The 20242-nt window shown below is 45.8% G+C and overlaps 1 protein-coding gene across 1 annotated transcript in view; it reads left to right on the top strand.

Moving 5' to 3' along the window:
- Positions 1-11404: 11404 nt before the first annotated feature.
- The window catches only part of TAP2 (transporter 2, ATP binding cassette subfamily B member), a 33312-nt gene continuing 24474 nt past the window's right edge, over positions 11405-20242 (top strand). Inside the window, exons 1-5 of the mRNA XM_058170237.1 lie at positions 11405-11584; positions 14560-15054; positions 15685-15799; positions 19197-19327; positions 19470-19675. Coding sequence (XP_058026220.1) covers positions 14574-15054; positions 15685-15799; positions 19197-19327; positions 19470-19675 — 933 coding nt within the window. The 5' untranslated portion in view covers positions 11405-11584; positions 14560-14573. The remainder of the gene's footprint in view (positions 11585-14559; positions 15055-15684; positions 15800-19196; positions 19328-19469; positions 19676-20242) is intronic.

The following is a 20242-nucleotide window of genomic DNA, read 5'->3' as shown; positions in this document are numbered from 1 at the left end:
TTCTTCTTTCGGCTCTGATTTGTAATTTAAAACTGTTTGGATGTGTAGGGAGCCCCCTCCCCCGAGAATGAAATATTTGGAGGGAATATTAAAAGAGGCAGAATATTATATTTCCCCAAAGGAGAAATGGAGGAACATGTTCTTAAAGGCAGAAAGCAGCCCCCGTTTCCTGTATTGCAAAACAGCCTCCAGCAGATGCCTGAAGTCTTTAGAGGGGGATATTTTGTATCCATTCAGAAAGACTGGGCCACTCTATTTACAAACAAAACATCTTCAGCTCCAGCTGATAAGATTAATAGAATAGAATAGAATAGAATAGAATAGAATAGAATAGAATAGAGTAGAGTAGAGTAGAGTAGAGTAGAGTAGAGTAGAGTAGAGTAGAGTAGAGTAGAGTAGAGTAGAGTAGAGTAGAGTAGAGTAGAGTAGAGTAGAATAGAATAGAATAGAATAGAATAGAATAGAATTTTTTTATTGGCTCAGTGTGATTGGACACACAAGGAATTTGTCTTGGTACATATGCTCTCTGCATACATAAAAGAAAAGATACGTTCATCAAGAATCATAAGGTACAAAACTTAATGATAGTTATAGGGTACAAATAAGCAATCAGGAAACAATATCAATATAAATCATAAGGATACAAGCAACAAAGTTACAGTCATACAGTCATAAATGGAAGGAGATGGGTGATGGGAACGATGAGAAGATTAGTAGTGCAGACTTAGTAACTAGTTTGACAGTGTTGAGGGAATTATTTATTTAGCAGAGTGATGGCATTCGGGAAAAAACTGTTCTTGTGTCTAGTTGCTCTGGTGTGCAGTGCTCTATAGCATCATTTTGAGGGTAGGAGTTGAAACAGTTTATGTTTATTAGAATTTACATGCCCCCACCCAAATTCTAAGAACAGGACAGGACCTCTAGGACATAATAGGATTAACCCACCACCATTGAAATACATAAGAGCCCCTTCATTGCATAATCCCAAGAACAGCTCAAACTTCAAAGTCACAAAAACCTATAAAGATCCATCCACTCATTCAGCCATTTTGTCAGCTGTCCCAGAACTACATGCTGTTGTCGGTTCTGCTCATCAATAAACAAGAGTCCTAAGATGGCGCCGACGAAGGCTGCCTCGGTGAAATGCTCTCTAATTGTTTCTTTATTTCTAATTGTTCTCTGTGACTCACTACGGATTTCCTACTCACGAGACCATCTGCTAAAAATTAAGGAACATTTCATTAAGGAGCAGCTTTCTTTAATCTCACCCCCGCCTGTCTTTACAAACACGGAGGAGATTCTAACACAGGAGGAGGCAATTCCCACGGAGCCATGGATTACTAAAAAACCAGCATTTGAAGCTTGAAGAAGCGAGGGTAAACGATCTGGGATCTTAATCAAGCTAAGAACTCGCACTAAAACTCCTCTGCCTTCAATTTTCCAACAAATAGACGCTCACTTGCAAATAAGATGGATGAAATACTCCTCTTAAACAAACACTATTCTGATTTTCGCAATTCAGCAGTCCTATGCTTCTCTGAAACCTGGTTAAATGAATCAATTGAAAATAGCAGCCTGAACATTCCAGGATTTCAAATTGAACGATCAGACAGGAATTCCAGAAACATCTGGTAAAGAAAGGAGGAGGCTTATGCCTATATATTAATTCATCCTGGTGTCAAGATTTTAACATAATTTACAAGTTCTGTGACAACAATTTAGAGACTCTAATTATCAACTGCAAACCTTACTATTCGCCTCGTGAATTTTCCTCATTTCTTCTAATTGCTGTTTATGTCCCACCACAAGCCTGTGTCAAACGAGGCATTACGAACTCTAGCTGACCAAATCATGGAGGCTGAAGCCAAACACCCTGATTCACTGGCCATTGTTTTGGGAGATCTAAACAAGGCAAACTTAAGGAAAGAACTACCAAAATACTTTCAGCATGTCAATTGTCCCACCAGAGGCAAGAATACTCTAGACCACTGCTACACAACACTAAAAGATGCCTATCAGTCTTACCACGTGCAGCTGTAGGACACTCTGATCATTGCATGATTCACCTTGTACCTGCTTACAGGCAAAGACTTAAAGCCATAAAACCAATAATTAAATCAGTGAAAACCTGGACGGACGAATCAGAATTAAAGCTACAGGCATGTTTTGACTGCACTGATTGGAATATTTTAAAGATACCTCTGCAGACCTGGATGAACTCACAGATACTGTAACATCATATGTCAGCTTCAGAAGACCTATGTGTACCTACAAGGAACTCATAATACACAGTAATAACAAACCTTGGTTTACACCTAAACTTAAGCAGCTACGACATTCCAAAGAGGAAGCCTACAGAAAAGGTGATAAAATGCTGTACAATCAGGCCAGAAATGCACTAACAAGGGAGATAAGAGCAGCAAAAGAAGCTACTCTGAAAAGCTAAAGAATCAATTTTCAGCAAATGAACCAGCAAACATGTGGAAAACTTTAGGAAAAACCCTTCCAAACTTCCACCTCTCACAATACTTGACAACACAGTATCAACAATAGAAACCTTCAAATTTCTGGGTTCTATCATTTCGCAAGATCTCAAATGGACAGCTAACATCAAAACATCATTAAAAAGGACAACAAAGAATGTTCTTTCTGCGCCAACTCAGTAAGCTCAAACTGCCCAAGGAGCTGCTGATCCAATTCTACAGAGGAATTATTGAGTCTGTCATTTGCACCTCTATAACTGTCTGGTTCGGTTCTGCAACCCAACAAGAAAAACACAGACTTCAGAGGATAATTAGAACTGCAGAAAAAATAATTGCTACCAACTTGCCTTCCATTGAGGACCTGTATACTGCACGAATCAAGAAGAGGGCCGTGAAAATATTTGCAGATCCCTCGCATCCTGGACATAAACTGTTTCAACTCCTACCCTCAAAACGACGCTATAGAGCACTGCACACCAGAACAACTAGACACAAGAACAGTTTTTTCCCGAAGGCCATCACTCTGCTAAACAAATAATTCCCTCAACACTGTCAGACTATTTACTGAATCTGCACTACTATTAATCGTTTCATAGCTCCCATCATCAATCTCTTTCCACTTATGACTGTATGACTATAACTTGTTGCTGGCAATCCTTATGATTTATATTGATATATTGATCATCAATTGTGTTGTAAATGTTGTACCTTGATGAACGTATCTTTTCTTTTATGTACACTGAGAGCATATGCACCAAGACAAATTCCTTGTGTGTCCAATCACACTTGGCCAATAAAATTCTATTCTATTCTTTCCAATCGGCCTCCATTTTATTTCCAGCGCTTCTCTTCCGGCTTGGAATCGAATCGGATTTTTCTTCCTACAGATTTCTGAACGAGAATACATCACTTAGATACTGGAAAATAAAATCGGCATTATTAGAAATTCCTGTTTTGAATCTTTAGAGGGAGCTCAGATTTTTATTCCTACTAACCTCTTTTGTTTTCCCTTCACTCTTGTGATTTCTTGACTCTGAGTTGGTTGAATAAGGCATAGTTGGCTTTTCTTTATTGAGTCTTAAACCCTGACTGTGGCTGAGTCATGCATTGCATTATTCATTACAGGTAATCCTTGACTTAATGACCAAAATTGAGTCCACATTTTCTTTTTCTTTTTTATTGAAAAAGTTTTACAACAATTAAATTTTTCCCCTCCCATCCCCCCTCCCCCCTTCTTCACCCCTCCCTCCAAAAAAACCCTCCTCCCCCCCCCCCCGACTTCCCGGAGCAACACAAGGTATAGTTCAATGAACAAACGGTCATACATTAAATTTTTAAAATCTAACACAATTATAATCCTTCTCTTTCACATAACCTGACTTCTTCCATTAAAATCAAAAACAACGTCCTTCATTCAAAGGCAATCTGAAATTTCTTAATCTGATATCTATTTTGAATATAATCAATCCAATTCTTCCATTCATTTAAATATTTTTCTTGAGTACTGTCTTTCAAGAAGGCTGAGACTTTAGCCATCTCAGCCAAATTAGAAACTTTCAATATCCATTCTTCTATTGTGGGTACTTCTTTTTTCTTCCAATATTGTCCAATCAACAGTCTTGCTGCTGTTATTAAGTTCAAAATCAATTTCGTCTCAATCACTGTACTGTCTGTTGTTATTCCCACATTTTCTGTTGCTAAAGGAGACATTGGCTGAGTGAATTTGGCCGTGTTACGACCTTGCTCGCCACAGCTGTTAAGTGAATCACTGCAGTTGTTGTTCATCCGGTCAAGTGAAACTGGCTCTCCCTTTGACTTTGCTTGTCAGAAGGTCACAAAAGGAGATCCCATGAGCTCGGCACCTTGCAACCGTCATAAATATAAGTCAATTACCAAGTGGCTGAATTTTGATCATGTGGCCATGGGGATGTTGCAACAGTTGTAAGTGTGAAAATGATCATAAATCACATTTTTAGTGCTTTTGTAACTTTGGTCACTAAGCAAACTGTTGTAAGTCGAGGACTATCTACACTATCCCATGGCTTTCCTTAAACCGGTAGGAATACATTCCCACCTGCGCTAAACAGGGAATTTTTCCCACAGATTCTACCTGCAAGGATACCCCTGGAAAATTGCTCAAGTGTCACTCCTGATGAATTCAAGCAAGTGAGGAAACACTGAACTGCAACTTAAAATAATCGGCGTTTAAAAATAGAAGGCAGGTTAGTAGAGTTGAGGAAGAGAGGATTGGCAAGTGATCAAAGAACAAGAGGCAGAGAGCAGGAGCCTCTTAAATGCCGATCCCTGAAGAATCATGATTATAAAGATGCATTTTTAATTGTGTCTAATTTGTTCCTCACTTCTTGTTCCTTAGAGGATTGACGGGGCGGAGTTCACGCTCACTAGATCTGCAATTCTCTTCCGGGAATTTCAATGGCAGGTTTATTAAGGAAACACTTCGAATTGTGACAGGATATCTGAATGGAGCAAACAAATAAATACTGTAACACCTGTGTCCTTTGTTTAACGTTTGGACTTTTAGAAGGGTTTAGATAATAATAATAATATCAGAGTTGGAAGGGACCTTGGAGGTCTTCTAGTTCCTGCCCAGGCAGGAAACCCTACACCATTTCAGACAAATGGCTATCCAACATTTTCTTAAAAATTTCCAGTGTTGGAGCATTTACAACTTCTGCAGGCAAGTTGTTCCACTGATTAATTGTTCTAACCATCAGAAAATTTCTCCTTAGTTCTAAGTTGCATCTCTCCTTGATTAGTTTCCACCCATTGCTTCTTGTTCTACCCTCAGGTGCTTTGGAGAATAGTTTGACTCCCTCTTCTTTGTGGCAACCCCTGAGATATTGGAACACTGCTATCATGTCTCCCCTAGTCCTTCTTTTCATTAAACTAGACATATCCAGTTCCTGCAACCGTTCTTCATATGTTTTAGCCTCCAGTCCCCTAATCATCTTTGTTGCTCTTCTCTGCACTCTTTCTAGAGTCTCAACATCCTTTTTACATCCTGGCGACCAAAACTGAATGCAGTATTCCAAGTGTGGCCTTACCAAGGCGTTATAAAGTGGTATTAACACTTCACGTGATCTTGATTCTATCCCTCTGTTTATGCAGCCCAGAACTGTGTTGGCTTTTTTGGCAGCTGCTGCACACTGCTGGCTCAGATCTAAATGGTTGTCCACTAGGACTCCAAGATCCCTCTCACAGGTACTACTATTGAGCAAGGTACCACATATACGGTACTTGTGCATTTTTCCCCACTTAACCAATGTCTCCTTTAGCAGCCGAAAATGTGGGCTCAGTTTTGGTCCTAAGTCATAGCAAAAAAAGCTCTAAGAGTTGTAAACCTAATCTTGCGTAGCTTCTTCTACTAACCAGAGCATATAAAACATTGGCTAGACCAATTCTAGAATACAGCTCACCTGTTTGGAACCCTCACCACATCTCTGACATCAATACAATTGAACGTGTCCAGAAATATTTTACAAGAAGTGTTAAGTTCGGGAAGTAACGAGGCTGGAGACCAGGGTAGTGACAACAGCTCTTTAATATATGGTGAACCCAGCAACCTGGCTGGGGAAAAACAACCCTTTATATACTGTTTAACGGCTTCAACCAATCAACAACGTGCTTGTTTCCGCCTAAATATTTAAAGATACATAACACTCCTCCTCCCAGAAAACACTTTACCACTATTTACATATTATTTACATGTTATTTTTCGTAGTCACGCAAATAACCTGGGCGTCTCTAATTCTTTCGGACCTGCGGTTCAGTCCTGGGTGGTGTTTTGAGCTGGTCGGAGGGGCTTTTCTCCTCCCAGCTCTTTCTCTAGGCCATGGGCCCTGGATTACTGGCAGTCTCTTTTCTTGGCCCTCCGGCCTTGGATTACTTTGAGTTTTCCTGCTGTTTCCATCGGGAACCTGATGGCGTCGCTGGACCTCCGGGACCTCAGCTAAGTCTTGCGCCTCCCGGTTATGGTCAGCTGTGGTTCAAATAAGGAGTGGTCATTGTCTGTCTCAGCTAGCTCAGGTTGTTCAGCTATTCGTTTCCTTATCTGGATCTATGTGGCCTCCATACTCGGTTGTCTTGTAATTACTAAGTATGACTTTGGACGGTTGCTTTTATGATTTGCCCTGCGAGCCAACTTGGGCCGTCCCCATAGTTGCGGGCCCACACTGATCGCCTATGCCCATTTCTCTCGTTTTCTAGTTCCCCTTGTAACCCTCTGGTGTGTAATTAGGGATTCAAGCAGTCAAGTGGGCACCAGTTTCCGTCCATCAATAATTCGGCCGGGCTTCTGCCTGTAGCAGTGCTTGGGGTTCTGTGCTGAACGGCCAGAAAGAAATCTATCTTTGTTTGCCAGTCCCCTGGCTTGAGCCTGGACAATGCCTCCTTAGCGCTCCGGACGGAACGCTCTGCAAGGCCATTCGGCGCGGGGTGGAAAGGCGCAGAGAGGGCATGTCGGATGCCCTCCTCTGCCAAGTATTCCTCAAACTGGGCTGCCGTGAATTGCGGGCCGTTGTCGGACACCAGGTGTCAGGCAACCCGTGGAGTTTGCGAATAGGTGGCGCGGGGCTGCGATTACTGCCTCGGCGTGGTGGACTTCATGAGTTTGATCTCCAACCATTTAGAGAATGCATCGACAACCAGGAGGAAGGTTTGGCCGTGGAAGGGGCCAGCAAAATCAATGTGGATTCTTGACCAGGGCCCTTGGGGTTTTTCCCATTCCCTGACTGGGGCCGTTGGGGTAGAGGTCTGGACTCTTGGCAAGCCTGGCATTTCCTACCCTCTCAGCAATCTCTGAGTCCATGAGTGGCCACCACACATAGCTTCTTGCTAGCCCCTTCATCCTTACGATCCCTGGGTGACCTCGTGGAGGAGGTCCAATACCTTTCCCTTAATTTATCCGGGATTACCACACGATCACCCCATAACAGGCACCCCCTTGAGCCGAGAGCTCATCACGTTTTTACAAATTCCTTAAACCGTTAGGGCGCTGGCCACCCTCTTGTACCCAACCGAGTACAGTCCTTAACATAATGTCGGTATGATGCCGAGCCACTTCCTTAGATGTGACTGGGCCAGAGTCAAGAGTCAATCAGCAGGATGGGCGTCCCGGAGTGGGATCTTGATCGCCCTGGTAGTGGGCATCTGTAGCTTAGCGTCCGCATGCCCCACTTCTTTTCCTGGTCGATGCTGCAGCTTGTAAGAATAGCGGCTAAGAAAATAGTCCATCGAGTCAATCGTGGCGAAAGTGCCACAGGCGTTGGCGGTCGCCAGCCAGTATTCCTAACAGCGGTCTGTGGTCAGTCACAATTTCAAAGTCTCGCCCAAAAACATATTCGTGAAATTTTTTCACCCTGACACAATTGCTGCGCTTCCTTATCTAACTGGCTATAGTTCCTCTCTGGGAGGACATCGTTCTGGAGTAGAAGGCTATAGGGGCTTCTGTGCCGTTTGGCAGTCTGTGGCTGAGTACAGCTCCCACCCCGTAAGGAGGCGCATAAACCAGCACTAGTGGCAATGAGCTATGATACTGGATGAGCAGGCTGTCGCTCGAGAGCAGGTTTTTACTGCTTGAAAGCCCTACTTTCCGACTTTCCCCAAGACCAAACAGTATTTTTCCTAGAAGCTTATGCAGCGGTTCAGCAACGGTCGCTTTGTTTTTAAAAGACCGCGTAAAATTCACTAGCCCTAGGAATGCCTGTAGCTCTGTTTTGTTTTTGGGCGCTGGAGCCTTTCTGATTGCCTTGACCTTGCTCTCAGTGGGTGAATTCCTTTCTTGTCTATTCGGTGGCCCAAGAATTCGGATTCTACCCTATCTGGCATTTGTTCACTTTAACCTTTAGTCCGGCTGACCGGAAAATGCCCAGAACTTTCTCAAACGCTCCCCAATTCCTCTACGTTCGCTGATATCAATACATCATCAGTAGGAACTACCCTGGGAGCCCTTGCAGAAGTCGTTCCATCAAATTTTGGAACAGCCCGGTGCCACACTCACCCCAAATTGTAATCGGGTACACTTGAAGGCCCCCTGTGAGTTACAATCGTTTGGGCTTGGCTGTGTTGGCGTCTACGGGCAGTTGTTGGTAGGCTTGAGCCAAGTCTAACTTTGCAAAGACTTGCCCTTGCCCCAAAGAGTGCAGCAAGTGTTGCACCAGGAACTGGGTGGCGCTTTTCTGTAAGGCTTTGTTTAACGCCTTGTAGTCAGCGCAGATTCTAATTGACCCATCTGGTTTTACTGGGGTGACGATTGGCGTCTCCACTTTGCGTGATCGACTGGCACCAAAATCCCTGATTTATGAGCTTATCTAGCTCCTTGTCAATTTTAGGTTTAAGGGCAAAGGACTCTCCTTGCCTTTAACCTAATAGCTACCTGGGGTCTAAGTTGAAGGAAATAGGGGTCCCCTTGTACTTGCCCAGGCAGTCCTTGAAGACATCTTGAACTCGTTCATGAGTATGTCTTTCAGGTTACAGTCACTTCTGTAGATGCCAGTCACTCCCATGCCCAGTGCAAAACCAGTCTAGTCCCAACAAACTGGGCAGGGTCCCTTCGGCGATCGTGATGGGCAGGGTCTTCTTGTGTGGTCCGTACTCGACTCGGACGGAGGTGGTCCCTCGAACAGGGATTCGATTCCCTGGTAGTCGTGGACTCGTGGCCGTTGTGTTTGCAGGTGGCGCCGCGACTGATGGCAGTGACTTCGCCAAAGTGTCCCAGGACATGATGGTGATCGCTGACCCGGTGTCCACTTTGAGTCGGCACCGCACTCCTTCTATTTTGGGTTTGGTGAAGATCTTCTTCTCCACTCGGGTTGGTGACCTATGACCACAGTCGTTTGGTTTGAATCCGCGCCTTTTTGTTTGAGCCAATCGCGGGTCGCCTTGCCGATCCAGCGCTCTGATTGGCGATTTGAATTTTCGGGGGAAGGTTGGGGAGCTCGACAGACTTGAGCTAGGTGCCCTTCTTCTCGCACACCGCCGACATGTTGCGTCCTTAAACTTGCAGCGTTGGCGCTGGTGTTGACCTCCGCAACTTCCGCATTCGTCCCGGTCCTCTTTGCCGCGTTTCTCGGTTCGGCAGACCCCTTCCTCATCCTCACCGTCGGATTCGGTCTGGATCTCTTCTTGGTGCACCGGGGTTGACTTTGTGCTCGCCTTTGGTGTGAGAGGCTTTTGCAGTGTCTCCGCCGCTTGGGTGGACATTTCATGCGCTCGGGCTTCGTCCAGGGCGTTTGCCAGCGTCAGATTGCTTTTCGATAGCAGTCGCCTCCGCAAACGCATGTCTCGGACCCCCCTGATGAGTTGCTCCAGCAGCACCTCGTCCAGGTCTCGGTACCCACAGTCTTTGGAGGCTTTCCGCAGGGCAGCCATGTAGTCGCCGATGGATTCGCCCTCTAGCTGTCGGCGCTCTCCAAATTCAAAACGCCGCACGTATTTGGACGGCGTTGGCGCGAAATGGTTTTTTAGCAGGGTTTGCAGAGTTTGCCACGATACCGATTGTATCGGCGTTGGCTCTGCCAGGGCTTCCGCGATGTCGATGACCTTGGGACCGCAGTGGCTCAAGAAGTATGCCCTTTTGCAGTTGTCCGGAACTCCTTGCAGTTCGTTGGCTTCTAGAAAGCTTTCGAAACGGGTCATGTACGTTCCCCATTTCTCTCTAGCCGGGTCAAACGGTGCGGGCGGAGTGTAACTGGCCATCTCCGCTTTTCTGCCCTGTGTTTGCTGGGTTCGGTTCTTTCGTGCTTCAGCTCGGTTCTGGTGCTCCTTAGCCTCGAGATCCCACCTTCGTCGCCAGTGTTAAGTTCGGGAAGTAACGAGGCTGGAGACCAGGGTAGTGACAACAGCTCTTTAATATATGGTGAACCCAGCAACCTGGCTGGGGAAAAACAACCCTTTATATACTGTTTAACCGGCGGCTTCAACCAATCAGCAACGTGCTTGTTTCCCGCCTAAATATTTAAAGATACATAACAAGAAGAGTTCTCCATTCCTCTGAAAACAACAAAATACCTTATCCCACCAGACTTAAAATCCTAGGCTTAGAAAGCTTGGAACGCCGTCGCCTCCAACAAGACTTAAGTTTAACTCACAGAATCATCTATTGTAATGTCCTTCCTGTTAAAGACTACTTCAGCTTTAATTGCAATAAACTAGAGCAACTAATAGATTTAAACTTAATGTCAACCGCTTTAATCTAGATTGCAGAAAATATGACTTCTGTAACAGAATCATCAGTGCTTGGAATACTTTACCCGACTCTGTGGTCTCTTCTCATAATCCTAAAAGCTTTAACCAAAAACTGTCTACTATTGACCTCACCCCATTCCTAAGAGGACCATATTGCATAAGGCTAAATGTTTATGTCCTGTCCTATTGTTTTTCTTTTCTTCTTCCTATATATATATATATGCTTATACCTCCTAATATTTACTCATATATGTGTTTATATGCTATATAATCTTTTTGTATGATACCTACATATATTGTTGTGACAAAATAAATAAATAAAATAAATAAAATAAAATAAAGTCAAGGACTCTCTGTAAGGAATACCGCAATATACGACTCAGCCAGAGTCAGGGTTTAAGACTCAATATGTCACGTAAACAAACGGCCACTGCCTGTTTGTTTCAATTTGTCTGAGATTAGTTAGAGTCTCAGCCAGCTTTGCTGGCTGAGGGACTCTGGGAGTTGAAGTCCACAAGTCTTAAAGGGACCAAGGTTGGAGACCCCTGCCTTATTCAACCCACTCCGATTTCAAGAAATCACGTGTGTGAAGGGAAAACTAGAGAGAGAGAGAAAGAGGTCGGCCGCTATTAGGTTTGCATAGCGGAACGCGGGCGCCACCTGGCGGCCACTGTGCTGGAAGACGCTTGGAGGAAAGTGGAATTTCCCTTTGGAAATCGAAAGCAAAAGAGGCGCGTTGGGGGGATTTTTGGCTCTGCGGAGGAGGTTGGAGGTGGTGGGTGCGGCGAATTTTAGGGACGGAGGGAAGCCAAGCCCGGCCAGCCTAAAACGAGGCTTCGGATCGAGAAGGACCAAACGGCCGCGATTGGAAGGACTTTCCCGGCCGCGGAAGGAAGGTAAGAAAGTCGAAAAAAAGCGGAGGGTTTGTATTGATCTGGACGATCGAGCGGTTTCCGGAGGTGCGGGGGACTCCACTCCCCATCATTCCCATCCCATCATGTTGGGTGCGGATTATGGGGAGCGCAGCCCACCTCCTCCTTTTCAGTAGCTGCGTAGCGATCCCCGATTTCCTTTCCCTGCCGAGAACTAACCCGGACGCGTTTGGTCCTGCTTTGCGCGGGATCTTAAACTTTTGGGGTCCTCTACTCTCCCCTCTTTTTTTATTTATTTATTTTTGTCAATCATATATAACAGGTAAAAGTATAAACGTAATTTGGATACATGAAAAGAGTAAGTAAAAAAGGAATATTAGGACAGGGACGGTAGGCACGCAGGTGCTCTTATGCACGCCCCTTACAGACCTCTTAGGAATGGGGTGAGGTCAACAGTAGACCGTTTAAGCTTAAAGTTTTGGGGGTTTGGGGAAGAAACTACTGAGTCAGGTAGCGCATTCCAGGCATTGACCACTCTGTTGCTGAAGTCATATTTTCTGCAATCAAGTTTGGAGGGGTTTACCTTGAGTTTGCATCAATTATTTGCTGGTGTATTGTTGTGGTTGAAGCTGAAGTAGTCATTGACAGGTAGGACATTGGGGCAGATAATTTTATGTATTATGCTTAGGTCAGATTGAAGTCTGAAGTCTTACATCCTCCGGAGTAAGTCTGAAGTCTTACTCGGGAGGATGGGAGCGGGGTTCAAATCCTTTCTAGCCTAAAGAACCGATCTGGAGTATGAAATGCTTTCTTCCCGAGAAAAAGTCACTGAAGATTTTGGCTTTCACGAGTGGTGCTGGGGTGCCTGTGGAGAACGCAGAGTAAAAAAGCAGAAAAGTGTCCTGTAACCAAAGAAGGCTCCGTTATTGTGAATTGGATCCTTCCCAAAGGAATAGTTAGGCTGCAGCCAAGGAATCCGTTGCTGGGAAGTCAGCTGATTAGATGCAGGATCTTGGGTGGTACAGCATTGGGAGGCAGTTTAAAATAGAATAGAATATAATTTTTATTGGCCCAGTGTGATTGGACACACAAGGAATTTGTCTTGGTGCATATGCTCTCACTGTACATAAAATATACCTTCATCAAGGTACAACACTTAATGATGGTCATAGGGTGGTGAGACCCCTCCTCAAGAAGCCCTCCCTGGACCCAGCTATTTTGGGTAAGTATCGTCCAGTCTCCAACCTTCGCTTCGTTGCGAAGGTTGTAGAGAGTGCTGTGGCGCGACAGCTACCCCAATACCTAGATGAAGCCGTCTATCTAGACCCGTTCCAGTCCGGCTTTCGACCCGGATACAGCACGGAGACAGCTTTGGTCGCATTGGTGGATGATCTCTGGCGGGCCAGGGACAGGGGTTATTCCTCTGCCCTGGTCCTATTAGACCTCTCAGCGGCTTTTGATACCATCGACCATGGTATCTTGCTGCGCTGGTTGGGGGGATTGGGAGTGGGAGGCACCGTGTATCGGTGGTTCTCCTCCTATCTCTCTGACCGGTCGCAGACGGTGTTGACGGGGGCAGAGGTCGACCGCGAGGTGCCTCACTTGTGGGGTCCCACAGGGGTCGATTCTCTCGCCCCTGCTGTTCAACATCTACATGAAGCCGTTGGGTGAGATCATCAGTGGCTTCGGGGTGAGATACCAACAGTACGCTGATGACACCCAGCTGTACTTTTCCACCCCGGGCCACCCCAATGAAGTTGTTGAAGTGCTGTCCCGGTGTTTGGAAGCCGTACGGGTCTGGGTGGGGAGAAACAGGCTCAAGCTTAATCCCTCCAAGACGGAGTGGCTGTGGATGCCGGCATCCCGATTCAGTCAGCTGCAGCCGCTGGCTGCTGTTGGGCGAGTTACTGGCCCCAAAGGATGGGGTGCGCAACTTGGGTGTCCTCCTGGATGATCGGCTGTCGTTTGAAGATCATTTGACGGCCGTCTCCAGGAGGGCCTTCCACCAGGTTCCGCCTGGTTCGCAGTTGCGCCTTCCTTGATCGGGATGCCTTGTGCACAGTCACTCATGCGCTCGTTACCTCTCGCTTGGATTATTGTAATGCTCTCTACATGGGGCTCCCCTTGAAGTGCACTCGGAGGCTTCAGTTAGTCAGAATGCAGCTGCGCGGGTGATAGAGGAGCTCGTAGCTCCCATGTAACACCGCTCCTGCGCAGACTGCACTGGCTACCTGTGGCCTTCGAGTGCACTTTAAGGTGTTGGTTACGACCTTTAAAGCGCTCCATGGCTTAGGGCCTGGGTACTACAGGACCGCCTGCTGTTACCACATGCCTCCCACCGACCCGTGCGCTCTCACAGAGGGACTTCTCAGGGTGCCGTCCGCCAAACAATGTCGGCTGGCGGCCCCAGGAAGGGCCTTCTCTGTGGGGCTCCACACTCTGGGCAGCTTCCCGGGTTTACGCCAAATACCTGACCTTCGGACTTTCCGCGAACTGAAGACACACCTTTTTATCCAGCAGGGCTGGCTTGAATTAATTTTAATGTCAAATTTTTATCAATTTTAAATGGGATTTTTAATGTATGGTAAATTTTAAATTTCCAGGCTAATTTAAATAAGTTTTTTAAATTGCATTTTAAATTGTACTTTGTATTGTTTGTTTTATTTTGCCTGTACACCGCCCTGAGCCCTTCGGGAGAAGGGCGGTATAAAAATCAAATAAATAATAATAATAATAATAATAATAATAGGGTACAAATTTAATATTTAATGATACAACACTTAATGATAGTCATAGGCTACAAATAAGCAATCAGGAAACAATCTGATCGAGGAGCCAAAGGTCTTATTGCAGTGACCCTCCTCTTAAATTATTTCGATTTTTATTTCTTCTCCTCCTCCTTTTCTCTTCTTTTTCTTTTTCTCCTCTCCTCCTCCTCCTCTTCTTAAATCCATAATCCTCTGATTCCAATAACCAGTAATCCCTCCCTCTCTCCCCAGAGCCCGTCAGCAAGATGCTGGTCCCTGTCGTGTTTCAGGCTCTTCTGCTTCTCACCGACCGAATCCTGCTCTCCTTGCTGGCTGGCTGGGGCCCCTCTATGGACTCCCTGGGGGTTACAGCGGCTTGGCTGGAGGCCGCTCTACGGCTGGTGGTTCTCTGTGGGGCCAGGGGCCTGCTCTCTGTGGGTGGGACCTCCCCGATGTCCTGTTCCACTGTTGCTGCTGTCAGCATCTTGCCCCCTTTGTACCTGTTGGTGGGACACTGGCTTGGGGACCCTCCCCTCCTGGTCTCTTCGGCCGCTTGGTCCTGGTGGCTGGCAATCTATGGGGCGGTGGGCTTCTCCCAGCTCCTCTGGGGGATCCTGCTAGAAGGGCAAAGCACAAAGGAGTCCCGGAAGGAAGACAAGGCCACCCTTTGGAAGATGCTCAGACTTTTCGGTCCAGACAAGCTGTATCTCACTGGCGCTTTCTTGTTCCTCATCCTGGCAGTGATTGGTGAGTTGGTGCCGAGTTAAATCGTTCTCTATGTTGCATGATAAATGTAGTGCAAATAGTCACCAGGGCTGGAATCACACCATACATTAAAGACAAGAAAATAACTCCGTTGTGAGATGGTCGTTGGAAGGTCTTTAGCAGATCTGATCTCAGCCTTTTGAAATCCTGCTGCTCCTTTTGATGTTTTCCCTGAATCCAAGCCTTTGGGTTGCCTCCTGCCATTGAGCAGGATCTCTGGAGATTTCAGCCATTTCCTCGGAGATCTTTCCTTCTTTGTACCTGCTGGTTGGTTTCCCAAGGCTGTGTCGGTTGTCCCAGGATGAAAAGAGACACAGACAGATCCTGGATCTTAGGAAATCCTCCCCATTCAACCCTTTCAGGGTCCAATTCAAGCATCTATTCGTCATCTCCCCCTTTTTTCCCCCCTCCCATTCTGTGTGGTTGTTTCACCCTTTCCATTGTTCTCCCTCTTGGAGCAGGAATGGTGCAGCACAACTCGACATTTCTTTGCATTTCACAGAATGGATGCTCAGAGGAAATTTGTACTGCTTTTGGGGGTTGGGGGGAGGTGAGCTGCCTTCCCTGATTGAGGTCCTACATCACCATCTCCTGTTCTTGGCTCCCCTGCAGGCGAAACGTTCCTGCCCTATTACACCGGGCGTTTGATTGACATCCTGGGCACCAAATATGACGCAGAAGCTTTTTCGACAGCCATCTTTCTTCTCTGCCTGGTTTCATTTGGAAGGTGAGCTTATTCCAGGCCCCATCAGGATCTTTGTTGCAGTTGCCTTTAAATATGTAAAGAAGGCCTGGAATTATGATTCTGTTATCACCCGGCATTATGACCACATGCTGGTACAAGGGAGTGATCATGTTGGATGGGGTATTTTTTTTTTCTTGCCAGCTCTAAAGAAGCTACTGATTGTTGCCTTCTTTGGAGATTTGGAGTTTTGACTTTCCAGTGTAATCTCTGCTCTGGGATTTCCTAGTGGCCTCCCATCCAAATGCCGGCCAAGTTGATGTTGCTTAGCTTTTTAAGATCAAAAAAGCTCTGCCAGATCCCTACTGCAACTATGGTTTTGATGCTGGCTTCACACATGTTATGGTCCCAGAGCCACCTACTTTGGGGGAGTTGCCTCTTCCCACTTCAGCTGCCAATCAAAGACCAAGTGGGGCTTAAATGAAGCTGGGTGTGCCTGTCACTCAGGCTGCAGGAAAAATCTAAAATCAGTTTGTTCTCCTGAAGCAAAACTTGACTTTGGTTTCTTTGAAAGTCACAGACAATGGAGCCTTCTCTGCTTTTCTGGAGTAATTTATCTGCGATGTTATGGCTCTGGAATGCACACAGTTCAAAGTCCCTTCCAGTTTAGTTCTTCACAGGAATCGGATGACGATAATAATAATAATAATAATAATAATAATAATAATAATAATAATAATAATAATAATAATAATAATAATAATATTTTAATTTTTATACCGCCCTTCTCCCGAAGGACTCAGGGCGGTGCACAGCCAGATAAAATCAACAATCAATGGATACAATATAAATAAAAATAGTACTAAAAAACTTATTAAATAATTATTGTTATTTTGTTGTTTCTTTGTTTCTCAAGCTTTTTAAGGAGTGCAGAGCTTTGCACTAAAAAATAGAATAAAAAAATAAACATAAAAGAATTTATAATTAAGACCCAAATAAATAATGAGCTTAAATTTAGGAGCTGTGGTGGCATAGTGGTTAGAATGCAGTATTGCAGGCTAATTCTGCTGGCTGCCAGGGGTTCGATTCTCGCCGGCTCAAGGTTGACTCAGCTTTCCATCTTTTTGAGGTCGGTAAAATGAGGACCCGGATTGTTGGGGCCAAGAGGCTGACTCTATAAACCGCTTAGAGAGGGCTGTAAAACACTATGAAGCGGCATATAAGTCTAAGTGCTATTGCTGACGTGTAATTAATATTTTGGAAGAGTTTGGGCCCACAGCTGCTGCTTCCCCATGGATGTCCAAGTGAATGGGCTTGTCTGTAATAGAGAAAGGGGAAAAAAATTCCACAATTGGGGAGTCATCTCTAAGGGGGTCCTGTAGCTTGTCACCGCATCGCAGGTGACATCAGCCTCCCCAGTGTTCTCAACATATGGGCTGGTTGATATTCCAGGAAACAGGCATTTAAGAACTGGAGTCCTTGGGCCTCTATGGACTATTTATTCGACAATATTGTTATAGCAGCTATTGAATTGGACTTAAGATCTCTCTGGCAACCAAACCAAGGTTGGTGTTGCAGGTTCCCATTTAGCTGCCCTTATTAAAATCCGATAGAAGTCTAAGCAGTTGAAGCTTGTGACTTTTCTCTAGCTTTCACTTAAATAACGAATCTCAAAAAAAAAAAAAAGCTTTCTGAAAGGACATCCGTTGTTGATGGATTAATCCAATGGCCCCCCAACTGTTGTGTCTTGTCCAATCTCACCTCAGCCGGGGTCTTCTTATCTGCTTCTGAACACGGAGGAATGTTCTAGTATGCCTCCCGGCCCCAGCCCTGGCTCCATGCCCAGACAGGCTGAAGAGGAAGAAATACCTCCAGCCCCCAGCTCTGGCTCCATGCCCAGGCAAATGGAGCAACTAGACCCCTCCCCCTCCTCCACAGCATGTGAGCCTGAGGAAGGTCTATTACCAACAGCTGCCGACTGGAGTGACCCTCGCGTCAGAAGACTTGATAGGCGGAGGCAACAAAAGGAAGGGAGGGGCAGGCCTGGATAAGTGCTGAGTCATGGAGCCACACCCCATGGCCTATATAAAGGATCTGCTTTCTGGCATTCTCTGAGTCAGGCAAAGTCTAAACATATCTTGCTGAAGTCACTTTCTGGTCTCCTGCCTGCCCTGAGGACTTTGCTAGGACTTTGGCAGAGCTGCAGAGGCACACCTGATTCAGATTTCCCTGACCCGGCCATCAGCGGAGGAGTGGGACACGACACCAACCTTTTGGGCACCAGGGCCAATTCCATGGAGAGAGATTTTTTTCGAGGACCAGAGAAGGCATGGTTTTGCATGCTGCTTGCATCCCGTGGTTGGGGCTTTGCTTGTTTTGCGCGGCCCCAGTTGCCGGCATGCTACGGCACAGTGCCAGGGCCTCTCAGATTCGGGTTAATGTCAGCGTTCCAGGAAAAAAACCCAACTCCAACTAAAGACTCTGAAGCAAGCATTTTTTCAAAGTTCTATTTACTAGAATAGGTAAACAGGCACATCTGGGAAAACTCGAATCTGAGAGGTCCAGGTTTCCCCTCAGTAAATCAAAACCCCCAAAACCATCCCCTCACTCCTTAGTCACTCCCATGCTCCAATCACCATCCGTCCCATCTCAAGACAGCACTCCAACCACTCCTTCTCCAGATGCAGGATCGGCCTGACCTTAACTGACAGGAAGAATGCTATTATGCCTAAAGACAACCCCTCTACTAAATCCCCCTCCCCTCCTACTTTCCTACACATGAGAAATTGGCAGCATGGAAGTTTCGGGCCTAATATGGCTTCCAAAGCTGACACTGTGGGTTGGGGGATCCTGGATTAACCCATTAATTAATGGCACCTTTGGGAGCAGGCAGTGGCCAGCAAGAAGTGTGTTTTATTTGTATCAGAGCTTAGGCTTGTATCAGAGATCTTGTGGCTGGTTTTAATTCAGAATGAAAACGAGTCTGGTGCTTTTTCAAAATGGAGGAAGAGCGTCGATCAGAAGCAATTTAATCTCAAACAGCGGAATAGACTCGTCTGTGTAAAAGTTTGTTTGCACCTGGGTCAAATCCAGGATGTGCTCATACGTGGAGCTGTGACTCCATTTCCATTGGTGGAGCAGGAGCCAATCCCCCTGCTGTTTTTTTTATTTTATTTTATTTACATTTATATCCCGCCCTTCTCCGAAGACTCAGGGCGACTTACATTGTGTAAGGCAATAGTCTCATTCTATTTGTATACTTATATACAAAGTCAATTTATTGCCCCCCCCAGCAATCTGGGTCCTCATTTTACCTACCTTATAAAGGATGGAAGGCTGAGTCAACCTTGGGCCTGGTGGGACTCGAACCTGCAGTAATTGCAGGCAGCTGTATTTAATAACAGGCTATCTTACAGCCTGAGCCACACCGTTTCCCATCTAGCTCCGGTTTTGCCAGCTGCCGTGGAGGCCTCTTCATGTTCACCATCTCCCGGATGGTCATCCGGACTCGCAACTTACTCTTCTCATCTCTGGTGCGGCAAGACTTGGCCTTCTTCCAGGAGGTGAAAACAGGTGAGACCCCAAACAGGAAGCTGCTGTTTCTGGAACGGTGTAAAGGAAAAGCTGTTTCCTTCCCAGGGGGGACTGTTCCCTATGATCTCCCTTCCTGTGTTGCCAGTGTGGTATTTGTCAAGTGATCTCTCTTTGTCCACAGGGGCGCTGACCTCCCGCCTTTCCAAAGACACAACCATGATGAGCCACTCGGTGCCGCTCAACACCAACATCTTCCTACGCAACCTGATCAAGGCCATTGGGCTCTACATATTCATGATTGGCCTGTCATGGCGCCTGACGCTGTTGATGCTGATTGAGACCCCGCTCATGATGGCTGTCCAGAAGGTCTACAATGCCCGTCACCAGGTAGGGATCATGGAGGCAGATGGTGGCCTAAAGCAGGGGTCTCTAACCTTGGTAACTTTAAGCCCGGTGGACCTCAACTTCCAGAATTCTGGGAGTTGAAGTTCGCCAGGCTTAAAGTTGCCAAGGTTGGAGACCCCTGGCCTAGAGGGAATGGCAGCCACTTTTGGTTTGTAGAGATGCTCAGTCATCCAGGTCATAGTTGTCCCAAAGATGCTTTTTCAGTAGGCAACTGGCCTTTCTTGTTTTTTTTCTCTTTTGAAGACATTTCGCTTCTCATCCAAGAAGCTTCTTTATTTATTTATTGATTGATTAGATTTTTATACCGCCCTTCTCCCGAAGGACTCAGGGCGGTGTACAGCCGGAATAAGAACAAAATATATACAATTTAAAACAACATTTAAAAAGAGCAAATTTTAAAGGCTGATTATTAAAATTTAGATTTAAAATTTAAAAAATATTAAGAATACCCAATTAAAATTCAATAATTATGCCAGTCCGCTTTAATAAATAAATATGTTTTGAGCTCACGACGGAAGGTCCGAAGATCAGGCACTTGGCGCAGGCCAG

The sequence above is a fragment of the Ahaetulla prasina genome, chromosome 2 (genome assembly GCF_028640845.1).
Source record: "Ahaetulla prasina isolate Xishuangbanna chromosome 2, ASM2864084v1, whole genome shotgun sequence".
NCBI classification, from domain to species: Eukaryota; Metazoa; Chordata; class Lepidosauria; order Squamata; family Colubridae; genus Ahaetulla; species Ahaetulla prasina.
This window is presented reverse-complemented; position numbering and strand designations above follow the sequence as displayed.